Genomic DNA, 16,440 nt, shown 5'->3' on the forward strand with positions numbered 1-16,440 from the left:
GTTTTGATCGGATTTGATTACTTGATTTCTTGGTTTAATTACATTTTTGTTCATCTTTAAACTAATATCTTTGCAATATCTTATCTAAAATTTCTTTATTACATTTTTAAAAGTTATTAGATATTATTTACTAAGAAGGCTTGAGATTCAGATGTCCCCTTAATTTAGGAGTAACTTCATAATCCTAAGGAGCTGTCTTCTGAAGTTGTAATTTTTTTCCCCAGATTTGAGTTTCTCAGCAAACTACTGTCTTTCCGGTTTGTCGCATATGGGCATTAAGCTCAAAGTTAACATTGAGTAGTACTTGGCAACTACATTAATTCTATTTTATATCCATAATTGGTTATCCTTATGTAATTTACCTTTTATTGTCAATATGGTATCGAAACATCATTTGCTTATCCTGCAAACTTTAGCCCTGTTTGGGTCATGTGAAATGTCTGAGCATTTATATTTTCACTGTCGGGGGAAAAAAAAAATCTTTATAGCTTTTATCGTGTATTATTGATTACTACTTTTGTTACTTTTTATAGAGGGTTAAAACAAGAAAAGATAATGAGAATGCATTGCTAATTGTTTTACAATTAGACTTCTCATTGAAACGTTTCAACACTAAACTGCACATTCATTTTGGCACAATTTCAGAATTACTGTGATTTGGCACAGAATTCAGAACTTACGTCTGAATATATTTTGTTGTTGTAACTGGGCAAAGGCTTGGCTGATCACATGAAATGCAGGGACCTTTAACGCAGGCTAAATTGACATGGCTGTTGATGGGACTGGCTCTTCAGAATGAATTCTGCCTGCCTTCAGGTGTTTCTGTAGTATCTCTAATATTGTACTTTCAACTTGGCAGAAAGAACTTTAGAAACTTGTAATGGTTCTTCTTCTGTGAAGCAAGATCTGACGTAGAACCTGGGCTTTGTATAAATCCAAGGTTTTGTTAAAAATGCTTTCTGTGCTTTTGAAATGCCTATTGGTGGCAAATGGTAAAGGCAGGAGTAATTGCTATAAATGATTTGTTACAGATTGGATTTTAGATTTTCCATAGCCAGTCAGATACTAACTGTGACCCAGTGAAAACTTGGGAGACTTGCCTTAAAAGGCAAGATGTGCACATTTGAAGTCTCTTCTTTCTGTAGAGAAAGTTTTAAAATGTTGCTTGTTCTGTTTTTATCTTGCACATTGAATTCTGAGAAGGCAGTATTTCCGAATGTATGGAAACTTCGAGGAATTGATAGTCAGCTAGTGGGCTTGATGTTGGAGAAAGTAGTCTTGAAGACCCCTGTGCCAGACTGGTAGAAGCAAAAAAAAAGGTTTTGAAGTTTCATATCCCTACTTTAACACATTGTGTGGCTGACACAGGCATTCTGCAGAGGACTGCTGGCTTTCCTCCAAAGTCTGAGCATTAATTAACGCACTTGGGGACTTGTGAAACACTCTTCATAATTATAGGCAATTGCTTTAAATCATTTGTAGCACAAATGATTTACAACAGCATCAGATTTTTAATAAGCATTGGCACTAATTAGTGAATGTTAGCTCACTGTTTCTGTGTTCCCAGGCTAGTAAGGAAGCTGATTTCTAGCAAAGATTCAGAGGAAGAGATATATATGCTTTAATATGTGCTCTGGTACCTTACTGATAACCTTTAGCTATCACATCTTTGGAAGCAGGCGACTAAATAAAACTTAGGTCTAATGTGTTGTAAATCTAGCTTCTTTCTCCTTTATCTTTTGCAACAAATTGAAAGGAGCTGGAAGTGCTTGAGAGGCTAGTGACCAATTATTTGGGGATTACTTGACTTCAGAGTATTCCTTTTGAGATGAATGTTCATTTCCTTACAATTTCTTAATACCCTGGGATAATGTAAAAGCTGGGCTGTGTTGCAGGCTTCGTTGTAGAGATGCATACACGATGTGGATGAAGTTTTCTAGATTCTGAAAAGTTAAAACCAAGAGAAAAAGTAGTAGATTTTGCTAACTGTTTTAGCCAGCAGTTCTGATGTCTGAGCTGTGGGGTGTTTTCTACTAGTGCTTTGGGAGCTAAGCCTGAGAAGTGGGTCAGCTGATACGTGTAGCTGGACTAGCTTTCTCCGAAGTCTGACATACCAGAATGAGATAACAGGACTTGAATTTCAGTATGTGCAGTCATGATGTAACTTGGAAGTGAACATGCAGTGTCATGAAACTGTCGCTGACAATTATGATTTCTTAACCTCGAACAATATTTCTGAACTACAGTTGCCTTACTTTTAAAGCAAACAAGATGAATGACATACGGTGTTGTAGCCTGAAAGGTCCAATACATCTTGTGGCCTCTCAGTTTTCACATCCTTATCGTTACTAGATAATGTGAAGGCTGCAAAGAGTATTTTGGCCCAAAGAAAGAAAAAGATTTCATGCTCCTATTTTAACATATTATACAGCTGGCAGCTTACTGGCCATTCTGCTAAGACAGCACTGTATACCTTCCTTCAAAGCCTGAATGGTAATTTGGAGAATTTAAGGTTCATGGCCAAGCAATATGAGATGCTCTTCAACAGTCATACCTCTTTCTTCAGAGAACACCAAGTGTTATTCATTCCTACATGTGCAGGTTGATTTATAGTAGCCTTTTTGTTCGGGCCTCTCTGGACTTGTTAAAGATCATGATATTGTTGTTTTCAATTGCGCCTGTGAAGTCCCTCAGTTATCAGATGTGGATCGAGATTTGACAGCTTGCCCAACTTACACTGATTTCTTTTAACATGGATACATTCTGAAAACAAAGTATTTCGCTGCAGTAATGGAGCTATCATCAGTCTTTTGGAAGGTGCAGTTGGTGGGGGTTTTTTTAATGCATTTTTTAATGTTAAGACCAATACGAGTTACATCAGTGCTTTATAGTAGTGCTTTGGCACAGAACACTGAGTTATTCAGGTTCTGTTACGTCAAGGAGGGTATCACTGCAAACTAATGCTAATGGTAAGAGAATGATCACTTCATAGATGTCAAGTGATACAGTAAGGATGCTTTTTAAGGGGAGTGTAGGGTAGTTACTGCTATTTACATAGAAGAGGGCTGTTAGAGTTCGTGTTCTTTGATAAATCAGTTAATAGAAGGAAAAGTTTGCTTTTTTTCTATGCAGTAGTTTGTTGTTGGTCCATCATGCTCTTCTTTCTGCCTCTGCCTGAACCCAAACCCCCTCACAGCCTGACAGAAATGTTCGCTTACGCAGCTAGCCCTGCTTCAGTTTGTACTACATCCTTCTCCAGTGTTCGGCTGCGACATCAGAAGTCGATGTCCATGTCAGCCTCTGTGCACACGAAGATGATGTTGCCTCCAATAGACAATGGCGCAGATAACTTCAGGCCTATGTAAGAACCTGAAATCGTTGTGAAACTAACTTATACCCACTGCTTCTTAACTTTGTGCTGTGGAATTTTAGTCCTAGATTGTTCTAGTATATATTGCCCACAAGATGTGTGTTTCCTCATTTTTTTTAGTCTTGTTTACATTTGTCTTGTGGTGTGTCAGGCTGTCTGTGACATAATCCTGCAATAATGAACCTTAATTTTTTTCTTAGTGTTAGGAGTATTGGACATTCCCTATTGTCAAAGTTTGTGGGAGACTTTAACTCTGTATCCTGAAGGACTTCACTACTTGGAGCAGTTCACTTGTAGAGAATTTTGTGTAGGATACTTTCAAATTAGCAAGATTTTCAAAGATGAATATATAGAATGTGGAGGGAGAGACACTAAAGTTACCTATTGCTTCTCTTTCCTGGGAGGAAACTTTACTTGTCTATTCTTTTATCAGTCTTCAGTGAAACATTGTATGCCTAGTTTATCTGGTCTTTTCCAGGATACTCCTGTTGCATTTTTCTGCCTATGTAGGTTTCTGTTTCGGCAGCCTTTTAATCCTAACTTCTTACAAGTTTTGATTCCATACAGTGCTGTAATAACGTTGATATTTCCAACCATGGCCTATATAAAAGTGTCTGCTTATGCTTTACTGTAGAACGTAGTGTTTTGTGTTTCCTGCAGAACTGTAGTGCTTCTGGAAAGAAGTTCTAGCATTGTTTTTTTTTCTGCTCTAGCACTATTCCTGATCAAAGAACTCCTGTTGCTTCAACTCACAGCATTAGCAGTGCAACCACACCTGATCGTATTCGTTTCCCCAGAGGAACGGCTAGTCGGAGCACTTTCCACGGCCAGCTCAGAGAGCGACGTACTGCTACCTACAACGGACCACCAGCCTCCCCCAGTCTGTCCCATGAAGCAACACCACTCTCACAGACTCGAACCAGGGGTTCCACTAACCTGTTTAGTAAACTAACTTCAAAACTAACAAGAAGGTAAGCCTCTTAAAATGGTAATGCAACATTTCCTTTTTACCGGGTAGTAGAAATACCGAGTAGTTCATTGCTTAGGTGGTTTTGTCCACATTCTCTGATTAATGGCTTAACAATTTCTGCAACTTTCAATGCGCTGGCTTATGATTTTTTCGTAGTTCTTTTTGGTTACAGAAGCCATTTGTTTTTAGCAGTTGAATCAAGTGGGATAAAAAGTGAGACAGTTTGGTCTGTGCTCTTCTATGCTCTTCATCCTCATGTCTGAGGTACAAATGCTGCAGAGCTGAAACATTTCAGCTCAGTTCAAAAGCTGCTCGCTCTGACTTCATGGTCAATCAGTAGACAGCATAAACTAGGATCGCAGTCTTGATATTTAATGTAGCGTTAGAAGCTCAGGTTGTGTTTCCCAATCACTTAGGCTGTCAGTGTTTCCAGAATAATCTTGCTGGCAACACATGAATAGAATATCACAGGTGAAAGGGTAGGGGCAGGAGACAAAAGTTTCTTTTGGCAGTAGTGCTAGCATAGGTCATGTTAAAATAATGGCAGTACTATGCTTTCAGTCTAGGCAGGAGTCTGGTCAAACCTTGAAAAACTTATTCCTGTTTTGACCTTTAGTTCATGTGCAGATTTTGGGTTTGGTGTGAAGGTATGTTGGTCTAGCCAGAACCTAGCTTAAGTAGGTGTTGTTCCTGCACTAACAGTTTTTATTCTAATTGGACTTCTAGTTTCAAATCCATGTATGATTTAAATAAGTTCCTACAAACCCTAAAATTGAAACCCATCTATTTTCCTTCTATATTTAAAACCTGTTGGTTCACATACTGCATACTTCAGACCACTCTGATACCAACAACTTGTGTTTGCAGAAGTGAGGGTTTGTTTATCTTTGCCTTAAGATAATCTTCATGCTTTTGTACCCTCCTCATCAGGTGAAATTTTTTTGAATATATCATTCTGATCTTGGCCTGCTTGCTTTTGTTTTAGGCTTACATCACATCAGCACCAAGCCATTTCCTTCCTGTCTGTTCTGTGATTATATGTGCCTCTCTCTCAGCATCCTCTTCATAGTCTCCAATTCCTCAAAAATAATGCTGAGCCAAACTCGCGGTTTTTCACAACTGGCTGATTTCAATTTAGAGACTGAATTTCTTTAAAAATTTAGAAGTTGTTTCTGTGACAAACAAAAAAGTGACAGCCTAGCCTTTGGTAAATGTTTTACCCTGCTCAGCTCTCTGCCAGCTAACACTTCCCTGGGAAATACTGTGCTGTATGAAATTCTTTTTTTTTTTTTTTCCTTTTTTCCCCCTTTTTTTTCTGTTGAGAGAGAGGGATAAAAGATTAATTTGAATTTCTTTTTAAGAATTAAGTCATCTGCTTTTTGTCAAGTGAAGTCTTAATCAGGCACATTCTTTTGGCACATCTTTCTTACTGTACTTTTGTTTGTAATATCCTTACTTAATTTTCCATCTGACGTTCCAAATGTGGATGCTCAAACTGTGAACATGCAAGCTTTTCACTCAGTTGTTTAGGCAGTATTCAAACTTCTATCACTACCTCTGAGTTTCAACTTTTTGCAGTGCAGTGTGGTTTTCTTGAAGTTTTTCCGCCACTACTTTTGACAATAGTTTAAATTGCATCTGAACTTGATTAAATAACATGCAGTTGTAATACAATAGCACTGTTAGAGATGGTTAAGTTTGCACTTGGAGGACCTTTTACAGTTGGGGCTCTGTTTAGTATAGGTGCTGTACAGACTACTAAGGAGGTGAATAGTGTCATCAAAGGACATCGTTATGTTTCTTCTCTTTAAATAAATTACAAAGAACCTTGAAACCTGTCAATTTATTTTAGCATTCTCTATGGGGAATCAGAATCCTTTTGATTATGAACTACTTATGTTCTGGTGTAGGCAATTGTTACAGCTTCTGTCACTAAATTAACTAAATATTTAAGGCAGTTTTTGGCAGAGCGTGGCTGACCTAACGTGCTGAAGCAAGGAAGAAACCTAACTCTGAAAATACTCAAGATCTAATTGTAGTAGAGTTACTGATTTTTGCTTTCTATTTGAAATACATGAAGAAAATACAAACATATTTTTATGTGGCCTTGCAGATTGAGTTTCACAGTGTTTTGACACCAGTATGTATTTTAATTCATAATAACTACTGGTGGCATATTTCCCAGAAAAATTAAGTTTGGAAGTAGCAATGTTAAGAGTTTGACTCTTCAGACCCTAAATCCTCTGCCTAATCTTAGAATGTATTGAAGTTGTAATTTCATTGCGCGTTTTAAATGAGATCTTTTTGCATGTTTCACTCTAAATGGCTTTTTCAATTTATTTTGTACAAGACTTTTTTGTTAATTATTATTTTGGCTTAATTTCTTTTAGAAACATGTCATTCAGGTTTATCAAAAGGTAGGATTTATTTATATTTAAAAAAAAGTGGCTCCTGCAATTAACAACAGATTTGGCTTTCTAGCCTTGGTTTTCTGAAAAACTAAACTTTCTGCTGAGAACTAAATACTTTCTTGAGAGGAAAGCATAGAATAAATCCATTAACTCATGATGATACTTAAGAATCTGTGGCACCTGTATAACAAGATGCTAAGCATGCCTTGTGAATTCTTCTTTCTTTGATAGAGTTGGTAGTGCCAAAGTAATTCTGTTCTCTGTACTAATACACTTAGCATGCTTATGTTTGAAGAATGAGGTGTTTGATAACAATGATGAAAGTATAAACAAAACATAAGGTTACAAGCAAATAAAGGTAAGTGATTCTAAATTTACATTCTTTCTCTCTTTGTTCTATGATATTTTATAAAAAAAATCAGTTTGAAGTGTTGTCTACAGTTGATACAATAGAAGGCAAACTGAACACGGTTGTGAATAACAGTTTTGTATGGAAGATTGAATGAAGATGCAACGGCTGTGTACTTATTTTAAAATGGGATGCATTTGCTGAAGTGAATTGCAGCTGCAGTGCAAATAGAGCACTTCAGTTATAAACAAAAAGTATAACATCTATGCAAATTTACTGACAAAAGGGAAAAGCTCAGAAGTCTGATTTGCATTTCAAGCCCAAAGGTTTTAATTTAGTTTTACAATTTGGGAATGAATCAAGCTGCTATATATCTTATTAATATATTATGATTCATGAAAGTTGGTTATACAATTTTGATCCGCAGGTAAATATTCCAGTAGAATTTTGTAATACTCTGTTCAGTTGTATGATAACTTGGAGCTTCTTAAAGGGTAGTACTTTCAATTTCCAACTACTGATCAAAAATAGGGAGATGGGGCCAAAAACCAGACATCTGTTTTAACTTTTGAAATGCAAGGCTATGCATGTGACTAATTTGAAGTTTGTCAGACCATTTCAAGGAAATACTTTGATTAGGGAGACCTGAGACATGTAAATTGCTGCCTAAATTTGGGATTATTATGTACAGTCCGAGTCTAAATGTATCCTACCCGATTAAATGAGTAAATTCCATGCAACGGTATTAATAATCAGAGCTCTTCCAGACATGACTATGTTTAGAACTGGTGTTGGTTGGGTTGGCTGGCATTGTCATAGCTGACTTGAGAAAAAGAACACACACCAACTTTTAAGGAAGGAAACAGTCCAACACAGCATACAGATGAAACTGAGCAGTGGAAATAGTTTTAACCCATTGTGCGTCATGAGTTGTGGGGTGCATACCACATTGTAAGAGGGAGCTTTTGCCTCTCTAGTCACATTGCTTTTAAAACAAAGGGTTGTGATCTGTGCAACCTCCACAACTGGATACACATAGGTTTGCTACACTGCTGCTCTGAAGAAGGATGGAAAATGCTAATATGAGTACAGTTTTAAACTAGAAGGTTACTGTTCAAATTTGAGACTTAAAAAAGTTAATTTTTTAATAATTTTTAAAGATTTTCCTTTGACTTGAGGCCAAGAATCTTAGAATATTGTGGAAATAGCTGCTACAGCTTCCATGAATATGTCTTTTGAGTAAGAGATTTACAAAGTCTTACACCACCTATACAGGACCAGACTCTGCTTTTTAAATTCTGTTTTAAGTGTGCGTGGTGCCCCTCCATACCTGATCTGTATGTAGGTACAAAATAAAATTGAAAATGTTGGGGGTTTTGGCAATTTCTTCTCACTTTTTATGCTATGAATCTTTGATACTGAAAGAACTACTGTAACTGAATAGCACGTATATATACTACTGCAACATCATTCTATGGAGCTGAACAAAATAATCAGTCACTCCTTTTTAAACTACTGAGTTCTAATACTGTACTTGGTGCACAGAGGTATCAAATATATATGTATCTCTTGTACCATGCACTGTCCTTGCCAATCTGCATATTGTGGAAGTCTAACTTAACTTTCTGACAGCAAAAATCACCTTCTATGTTCTGGATTTTATTGCAGCATCTTTTCTCCATTTCCATAAATTGATCTTATTTTAGCGTCTTGCACTTTTTGCTGTTTTTCCGTATCTTTTTAGACAGTTTTCTTTGTGTTTATTTGGATTTTTAACACAGAGTGTACAAAGATGTAAAGAACAGAAAACACAGCATAACTCAGGACAGATGTATGGAAACATTTTTGAAAGCCTTTCACAAATTATAAAGGAGATAGTGTATAGGCATTGCATGACAAATGAGAACACAACTTTCCTTTATATTTGTTCCATTCTCAAGATCAAGGAGCATCTTGGTCCATAAAATTAATTTATGTAAAAATACAAGCAAAAGCAGAAAATTCAGAGCATAAACTAGCAATTTGTAGTTCCCGCAGAAGTGAAGATTGTATTAGCAGTGAGGCGACCTCAGGGCTGCCTCTGACTTGCAGACCCACTGAAACAGTACTGGCAGTACAGTAAGTGACTGTTCCTGAAGCACCAGTGCTGGGCTGTAGAACTGGACCATAACCATGTGCTTCATGAAGGAAGGAGCATCTAGAAAGACTGGCACAGCTCTCCAAAGCTTGGCATGATGGCTTGTATTTGAGGATGCGTGTCACCGAATGCAGTTCCTCATGCTAAATGAATGGAACATTGACGCATGGAAAAACTGAACATAGTAAGGATTTTCTGAGAGGCTTCCATGAAAGCGTGTTTATTATTTCAAAGTGGCAGGTATTTTGTAAATTATGACCTTCTTAGATTTAGAGTACAGTGGTTTAGAAACAGAACAGTTTGGCTTAATTTCAACCATGAAAGGGTCTAAGAACATCATTAGGGATTTTCCCTCCCAGACTTTTCTGGACTGATTCCAGTAACAGTAAGACTATTCATTATCAGGGAGATTGGTTATGTTCCTGTTATCTACAACCTTTGGCAAGTTTAAAATAAAAATTAAAAAAAAAAAAACCAAACAAAAAACCAACAACAAAACACACAAAAAACCTACAAAACCAAAAACCAAACCACAAAAAGCCCCATAAATGCTTGCAGCTCTAAACAAAGCTGTTGTCTTCCACTTTGTAGGACCACAGTAGGCTCTTTAAAGTTCAAGTACTCTCAATTTTTCAGTTGAGCAGTGTCTTCACACTTGTTGCTTGCTTTGCCTGGTAAAAAGAGCCTTTCCCAGATCACCTGAAAGGTGTGAATTTGTTCAGATGGTACATGTGATGGTTTCTCCCTTCCCACCTACTCCCTTCTCGGTCCTACAGAGTTGTTGTCAAGGATGAGTTCAGGGACTGTATATGCAGACCTGAAAAATCTCTTTCTACCTTCTCCTATATCCACAATAGATAAGTAGCATGAGATCTCATGAAAGTAACTACCATTAAAAACCCACTTTGAAGTGCTAGAATTAGTTGAGGACTTGTCAGTTGTTTTCTTCTCATTATCTTCTTTATCCTTTTTGCTTGTGACAGCTGTTCATTAGTCAATGGCAAATGTTTCATAGCAGAGACTCTGTCATACCATGTGCTGTGCACTACCTCTAGAGAGCAGGGTTCTGATCAGATGCTGTTGTGACAAGCAGCTCATAGCTGAGTGACTTACCACTTTCTTAATTGGATTTCTATTGCAATAGCAGTGTGAATTTTGAACAAGGAGCAGGCTCCATAGCCTGTACAGCAAGTGCTGCCACCATACTCCTCACAGTGCTAACACAGCGTCTGTTTCCTTGTGACAGGGACTGCAGAGTCCTCTTACAAGCCTATTCCCTCACCACAACCCTCAAAAGGAAGGAGGAAATTAAGCCTCGTAACAACCCCCACACCCTGATCTAAGTACTGCTCTGCATCAAAAAATAAGCTTACCGTCTTACATTCCTATCCCTAGACACCTGTCAACCAAACTGCTTTAATAATTTACATTATTCAGTGAAGCCATGTACTAGCTTAGAGTAGTCTTGGTAAGAGCCTTATAAAAGCAGTTTCCCTGCAAGCAGAATTAATGCTGAGATGTCGAACCATGGTACTGCAATAATGGGAAGGTCGAGGAAGATGATTTTCCCCTTAATTCTGCTTGATAATGGGTTTTTAAAAAATGGTAGTGATCAGCAATGTAGCTTTAAGCAATGCAAGAAGACAGAAAGCTTAAGTTTATTCTTAGATGTGGAAGATGCGTCACTGTGGGAATTAATAGGATAGAGTTACCACAGCTTGAGAAAGCTTGGATTTACCTCTAAACTTTTGTTAAAATATGTACGCATCTTTTTGCGTTAATGTATTTGGTATTGTTTTAAACACCTAATACTTCAGATCTGATGTGCATGCAAACACACAGGGTGATGAGACTTGTCTGTAAATAGGGTATTTTTTCAAATATATATTGTACTCCCAGATAAAACTTCTATATATCACTAGCCTAAAAATAACTGGGAGTTATTTCTCTTTTAGGAGGTACTTACTAAATAATACAATAACTTCAATACACTTTTTAACTTTAGTTTCACATTTTCTGCCTTTAGAAGTTCAACTTTATTCAGCGAGTCCTACAGTATTAATATATATAGACATTCATTGTAAAAGTAAGTTATGGTCTTTTTAAAAACTGTCGTTTATAGACTTCCATTTAGTTTGACACTGTATTCTGAATTTGGTCTAACCTATGAAGTTCTTTACATCTTTGTTGCTTTGTATTTTAACACACCTTTGGTATGATTGCAGTATCTTTTAGCAACTACTCAGATATTGTATATTATAGTGTAAGATTTGTCTTCTCTTTCCCGCTTCCTTTTGCTTCTTCATTCTTTTCAATGAGGCTCCCGACTGAATATGAGAGGAACGGGAGATTTGAGGGCTCAAGGTGAGGGTAAAATTTTTGTTTAAAATGTTACTTAGGTGAGTTTGAACCTTTCTCCCCTTGATTACGTGGCATAGTGGCTTCAGGCAGCAGCTTTTGTTTCGTGTAAGGCTTTGAAACTAAACAAAGAAGCATTTCTGTCTGCAAAATGGCTATTAAAGCACTGACTGACTTGGTTCTAAACTTTCATCTTTCCTGTTGCCTTTTCCCCTGTGTGTTTTTTTTGCATTTTAGTCATTATAATTTGCTGTTGTCTTGTAGATGTGTAGGTAAGTGGTCTCTAGTGAGGCTGCAAACGTGTGGGATAACCACTGAAGGGTGATAAGATATGTCTCATCTCCAAAATCACAGATAGTTCAACAATATTTTTCATGTTATACTCTTCTTCCAAAATCTGCATATCAAAAAATACTAGAAATGATCAAACTTGTGCTGGTTCTGCCAACTGTTTTCAGGTAGAAAAAGCTTTCAAAAAATAAAATGAGCATTGCCTAGAAGTTGGTGTTCCCCCTGCCCCTTATTAAATTAAAACCTTAAAGTTAAAACAAAGTTCTCTTTAATTTGCTTGCTGAATTTTATAACATCTGGCAAATCATGTAGCTGCATTTGACAGCATAATTCTATGACTCTTGCAGTTACTGAAATCTTTCTAATAGAAGACAAAATTATGAAATACGTTATCTTTGAGAGATCTTACTTATTTAGTTTTGACCTTGCTATCGCTTTTTATTTAACTTTTTCATAATTGCCTGCTTTTTGTGGTGGTAGAAGAAAAGCAGTGTGTAACCGGAAATCCATTGCCAACTATTTTAAAGAGCAGCTTGACTTAATACTGTAAGTTGAACTTTGAAGCTCAACATGAGACCTAAACTGCATGGTTTGGGGTCAGTTAGGTTAGGTATTTTCAGAAAATACTGAAGCACGGCAGTCAATATATTTAAGTCTCTTGTCCTGAGGGCAAGTAAATTTGAAGAGGCAACTGACAGCATGCAAATATTCATAAAGCAAATATGTAATTTTTTTTTTTCCCTGGAGGTCCAAATATAGTTCCTTATTCTTCAGCTGCGTGACCACTGATTTTAATTGAAGTAGAAGAATCATTGCAAACTAGAAATTTCTGGAACGTTTATTTTCTTTGTCCTGTATAACTTTATTTATCCTTACAAAAGGAAAAGCTTTTTTTTTTTATTAAAAAAAAAACAGTTGCAGACTTGGGAAATGCAGCCTCAGTATTTTGTGCTTTATTTCTTAAAACTGTGATAGTAATGGTAACCATCTTATTCGCCATCTTTACTAATAATGTTGAGGCGGTGTCTGATAGTGACTTCCAACTCTCCTTCCTGCATTTCAGCCTCAAAGGTGCTTAGCTGCATAGCTTGTAGCAGCGAAACATTTCACCACGTTACCTCTATCAGTTGTTGGTATTAAACAAATTACTTCATCTCTAAGTTTCCTCCCTGTTGAAGGTAACTCCAATAGCCTATAATGTGGTGGGTCTCTAGTGATCATCTCAAACACTTACCAGTGCAGGAAGGCCAGAGTGAAACTGAACCAGCCCAGAACTGGGTGGCACGTGTTGGCCCTGGGACAGTAGGTGGGTGACCCCTGGCAAGGTCCCCTGGTCCTGCTGTCCTTCCTCCTGCTTGCAGCTAACTACTGTGGGATGCCATGGGCCCTCCCAGTGCTTGGTCTCCAACCTGCTGCACAGGAGGAGGTACAGAGGAACCCCCAGGATCTTTCTGCACGGGCTCATCCCTGTTGCATATGAGTGGGCATCTCCCATGAGCTGGCACTCCTACAACCTGGGCTGAGCACCCTTTTGTCACAAGTCACGCTATTTGAATGTTCCAGAAACTTCTAGCACAGACTTGGTGTTTCAGCTGGCCGCGTGGCCTAAGAATAGGGGTTTGAGCAGAACCTGCCTTAAAATCGAGTTGTAGGTGATGCATGTAGTTCTACCTCCGCAAGGTCGTTTCCCTCATGCTCCTGACTCCAGTGACTTCCAGTTGTGTCGCCCGTCTTACCATACCTTTGTTTCAGCCCCAACAGCTAATGCTTCACCTTGACTGTGTGTTTGTACAGCAGCTAGGAAAGCGGGGCATTGCTCGCAGCTGGAGCCTCTAGATGCTGCTCTAATACCGGTAGTGTGCGTTGAGTGTTAGTTTGCTTCACTAACATGAAATGTGGAGAAGTTAGCTGGCCCTGCTAACTAATAAATTCCTGTCTTTCAGCCGCAATGTAGCTGTGGATCAGAAGGACGAGAACAAGGAAGCCAAGCCTCGGTCGCTGCGTTTTACCTGGAGCATGAAAACCACCAGCTCCATGGATCCCAATGACATGATGAGGGAAATACGAAAGGTCCTGGATGCCAATAATTGTGACTATGAACAAAGAGAGCGTTTCTTGCTTTTCTGTGTCCATGGAGATGGGCATGCGGAAAACCTTGTACAGTGGGAGATGGAGGTGTGTAAACTGCCAAGACTGTCCCTGAATGGAGTTCGCTTTAAGCGGATATCGGGAACATCCATAGCTTTTAAAAACATTGCTTCCAAAATTGCCAATGAGTTAAAGCTGTAACAAGAAAAATAGTTAAGTTGTAAATTAGTTAGCAATTTCAAGTGTTTTCGAGAATTCCGATGGAAATGTATAGAATAACATTTAGGCAATAAATTCTGCATCCTTCTGAATAGTGATATTAAAAAAAAAAAAGCTGCTGAGCTGGGAGGGAGAGTTGGACTTTTTTATAAGTGCACTACAGCATTAAAGTTGCCTACTATGTAAAATATTACCCCTTCTGCTTTATTTCCATTGCTCCTAAGTCTTTGACAACAAATTGAAACACAGAATATATTCATTTAAATATGCCTCCTGTTTGTGTGGACGTGTGAATGTACAGTATGTGTGTATAATATATAAAGTATTATATGTAAACAATTCATTTACAACATCGAGCTGTACCAGTACCTCTTTTTGGGCTAATTTTGGTGCTAAAAATTGAAATGGCCAAGGAGGAAACACTTGAGTTAATATTTAAAATAACTGAAGCGATAATCAGTAAATACAGGTTTACAGTTCACTGCTGTGTTAAGAAAAAAAAAGTGTGTAAGGGTTTGGATTTACGGTTGTGAACATTATTAGTCCTGTTTTCTAAGTAGATCTCATGAGATTATTAAAAATTCACTTTTACTGAGTAAGTCTTGCATTATATTTTGCCCACCTATTTATTATTTAAGTCTGAATCAAATTTTAAAAATGTAGTTGACGTGTGCATTAAAATTTGGGTAAGCGCTTCCATTCTTCTGCTTCTGCTAAGCTACTAAAATTGTATCTTTGTCCTTTTGGCTTATGAGTATTGATCGCAGCTAAGAACACTTTTCTGTTGTTCCACCATTCCTCTACAGAATGAGGCAGTCTAAAGGGATGTGCTAAATGCTGACTAGTGACTTTTTCTTTCAGACCAAGTTCTCTACATTAGTCTAGGTCAGACTGATACAAGGCACGAAAGGACTCTCAAATAATGACGGTATTTTGATGCAAGTTGCCACGTCCGAGTCAGTGCCATTCTGGGGTATTGCTGCACGTGTGGCAGTACTGTCCTTTGTGTTCTGGGTGTGCACAGTATTGAAACCCAAAAGTGGGAATCAAATTGGCTACTGATCTCCTTTGTTGTAACATCCAACTTGCTAAACTACAGCCATAGGCAGTAGCAGTTGAAACTTTTCCTTGCAGCTCTCTTCCAGCGTGCTTCCACTTGGCTCTGGTTGTATTGCTTTCGATGGCCTTGTGCCAGTTGTGTCTCCTAGCTTCTGCTGCAGAGGGAGTCCACTGTCACTCTTTTAACATGCAGTGTGGAAGCCTGCCCTTGATGAACTCTGACAGCCAACTAGCTTTCTGTAGGACGCAAAGATACTTTGGGATGGTCCCCACTTTTTAACCATCACTGTGGTGTGCCGGATTTGATTTTGCAAGCTAGAATGAAGAGATTTCTTCATGCATTGTTTCCTACTGATACTCAGTTTATTTCATCAAGGACTTCTGTAGATAATATCCTGCATTATCTACTTGACTTTTTGTATTACTGTTTTATGGTTATATTTCAGTGAAACACTTAAGCATGTACTTAACATGTGCTTTAAACTGGAGCCTAAATTTGCATTTTAAATTTGCAGTGAGCTGATAGTTTCTCATAGTACACAGTTCAGATTTGACCCGAGGTGAAAATGCAAAATCCTTAATATTTTGCAAGTTAGTTCTTGTTATCTGTAGTCTGTGAGGGCAGCAGACTTCCCCTCTCTTTCCCCCTAAGCATTGATATTGATTATGCTAGTTTAAAGGATAATCATAGTTGTTAAATGTAGTAAATATTCCTGAATTTGCATTTTATTCTCTGTATATTCTGTATCATGCCATGGCTTGAGAACTCTAGGTGCTACTGGAGTTCAGTTGGCTTTCAGTGCTCTGCCCGTGCCTGTGCTGCTCAGTATGGTTTTTTCCATGAAAACTCCATTTTGTAATAGCAATAAGACATTTCAGGGCAGTCATTGTACTTTCTCAGGTGAATGGTCACCTATCCTTTCACTTCCTAAATTTTAAGCACTCTTCCAAATGTATTTTTTTTCACCTGGCAGTGCACTTTGTTGTCTGAACTGAAAAAGTGTTCTGATAAATGATGTAAATCTGTATTTGATGGAAGTTACAAAAGGTTTCATATTAAATGTTTTCTGAAATACTCTCTTCCTACTTCACCTGTTAAGTATGTAACTGTTTCTAAAAAGGGCACCAGTATCATACTTTGGATATTTAAAGTTTGTACTTAGAGTATTTTTCTTAAAGTGTTCTCAA

At 37.8% G+C, this 16,440-nt stretch overlaps 1 protein-coding gene across 19 annotated transcripts in view; it reads left to right on the forward strand.

The window, feature by feature from the left end:
* Positions 1-16,338, forward strand: part of MARK3 (microtubule affinity regulating kinase 3) — a 63,745-nt gene extending 47,407 nt beyond the window's left edge. For 4 of the 19 annotated variants that reach the window (XM_052783267.1, XM_052783269.1, XM_052783273.1 and 1 more), the window contains 5 exons: positions 3,197-3,361; positions 4,084-4,341; positions 6,731-6,757; positions 11,557-11,601; positions 13,830-16,338. In XM_052783267.1, the coding sequence (XP_052639227.1) occupies positions 3,197-3,361; positions 4,084-4,341; positions 6,731-6,757; positions 11,557-11,601; positions 13,830-14,175 (841 nt within the window). In that variant the 3' untranslated portion in view covers positions 14,176-16,338. The remainder of the gene's footprint in view (positions 1-3,196; positions 3,362-4,083; positions 4,342-6,730; positions 6,758-11,556; positions 11,602-13,829) is intronic. The other 15 variants (XM_052783277.1, XM_052783278.1, XM_052783280.1 and 12 more) reach the window with 8 other exon arrangements.
* Positions 16,339-16,440: the final 102 nt, after the last annotated feature.

Source organism: Harpia harpyja, chromosome 3, assembly GCF_026419915.1.
Source record: "Harpia harpyja isolate bHarHar1 chromosome 3, bHarHar1 primary haplotype, whole genome shotgun sequence".
Taxonomy (NCBI): domain Eukaryota; kingdom Metazoa; phylum Chordata; class Aves; order Accipitriformes; family Accipitridae; genus Harpia; species Harpia harpyja.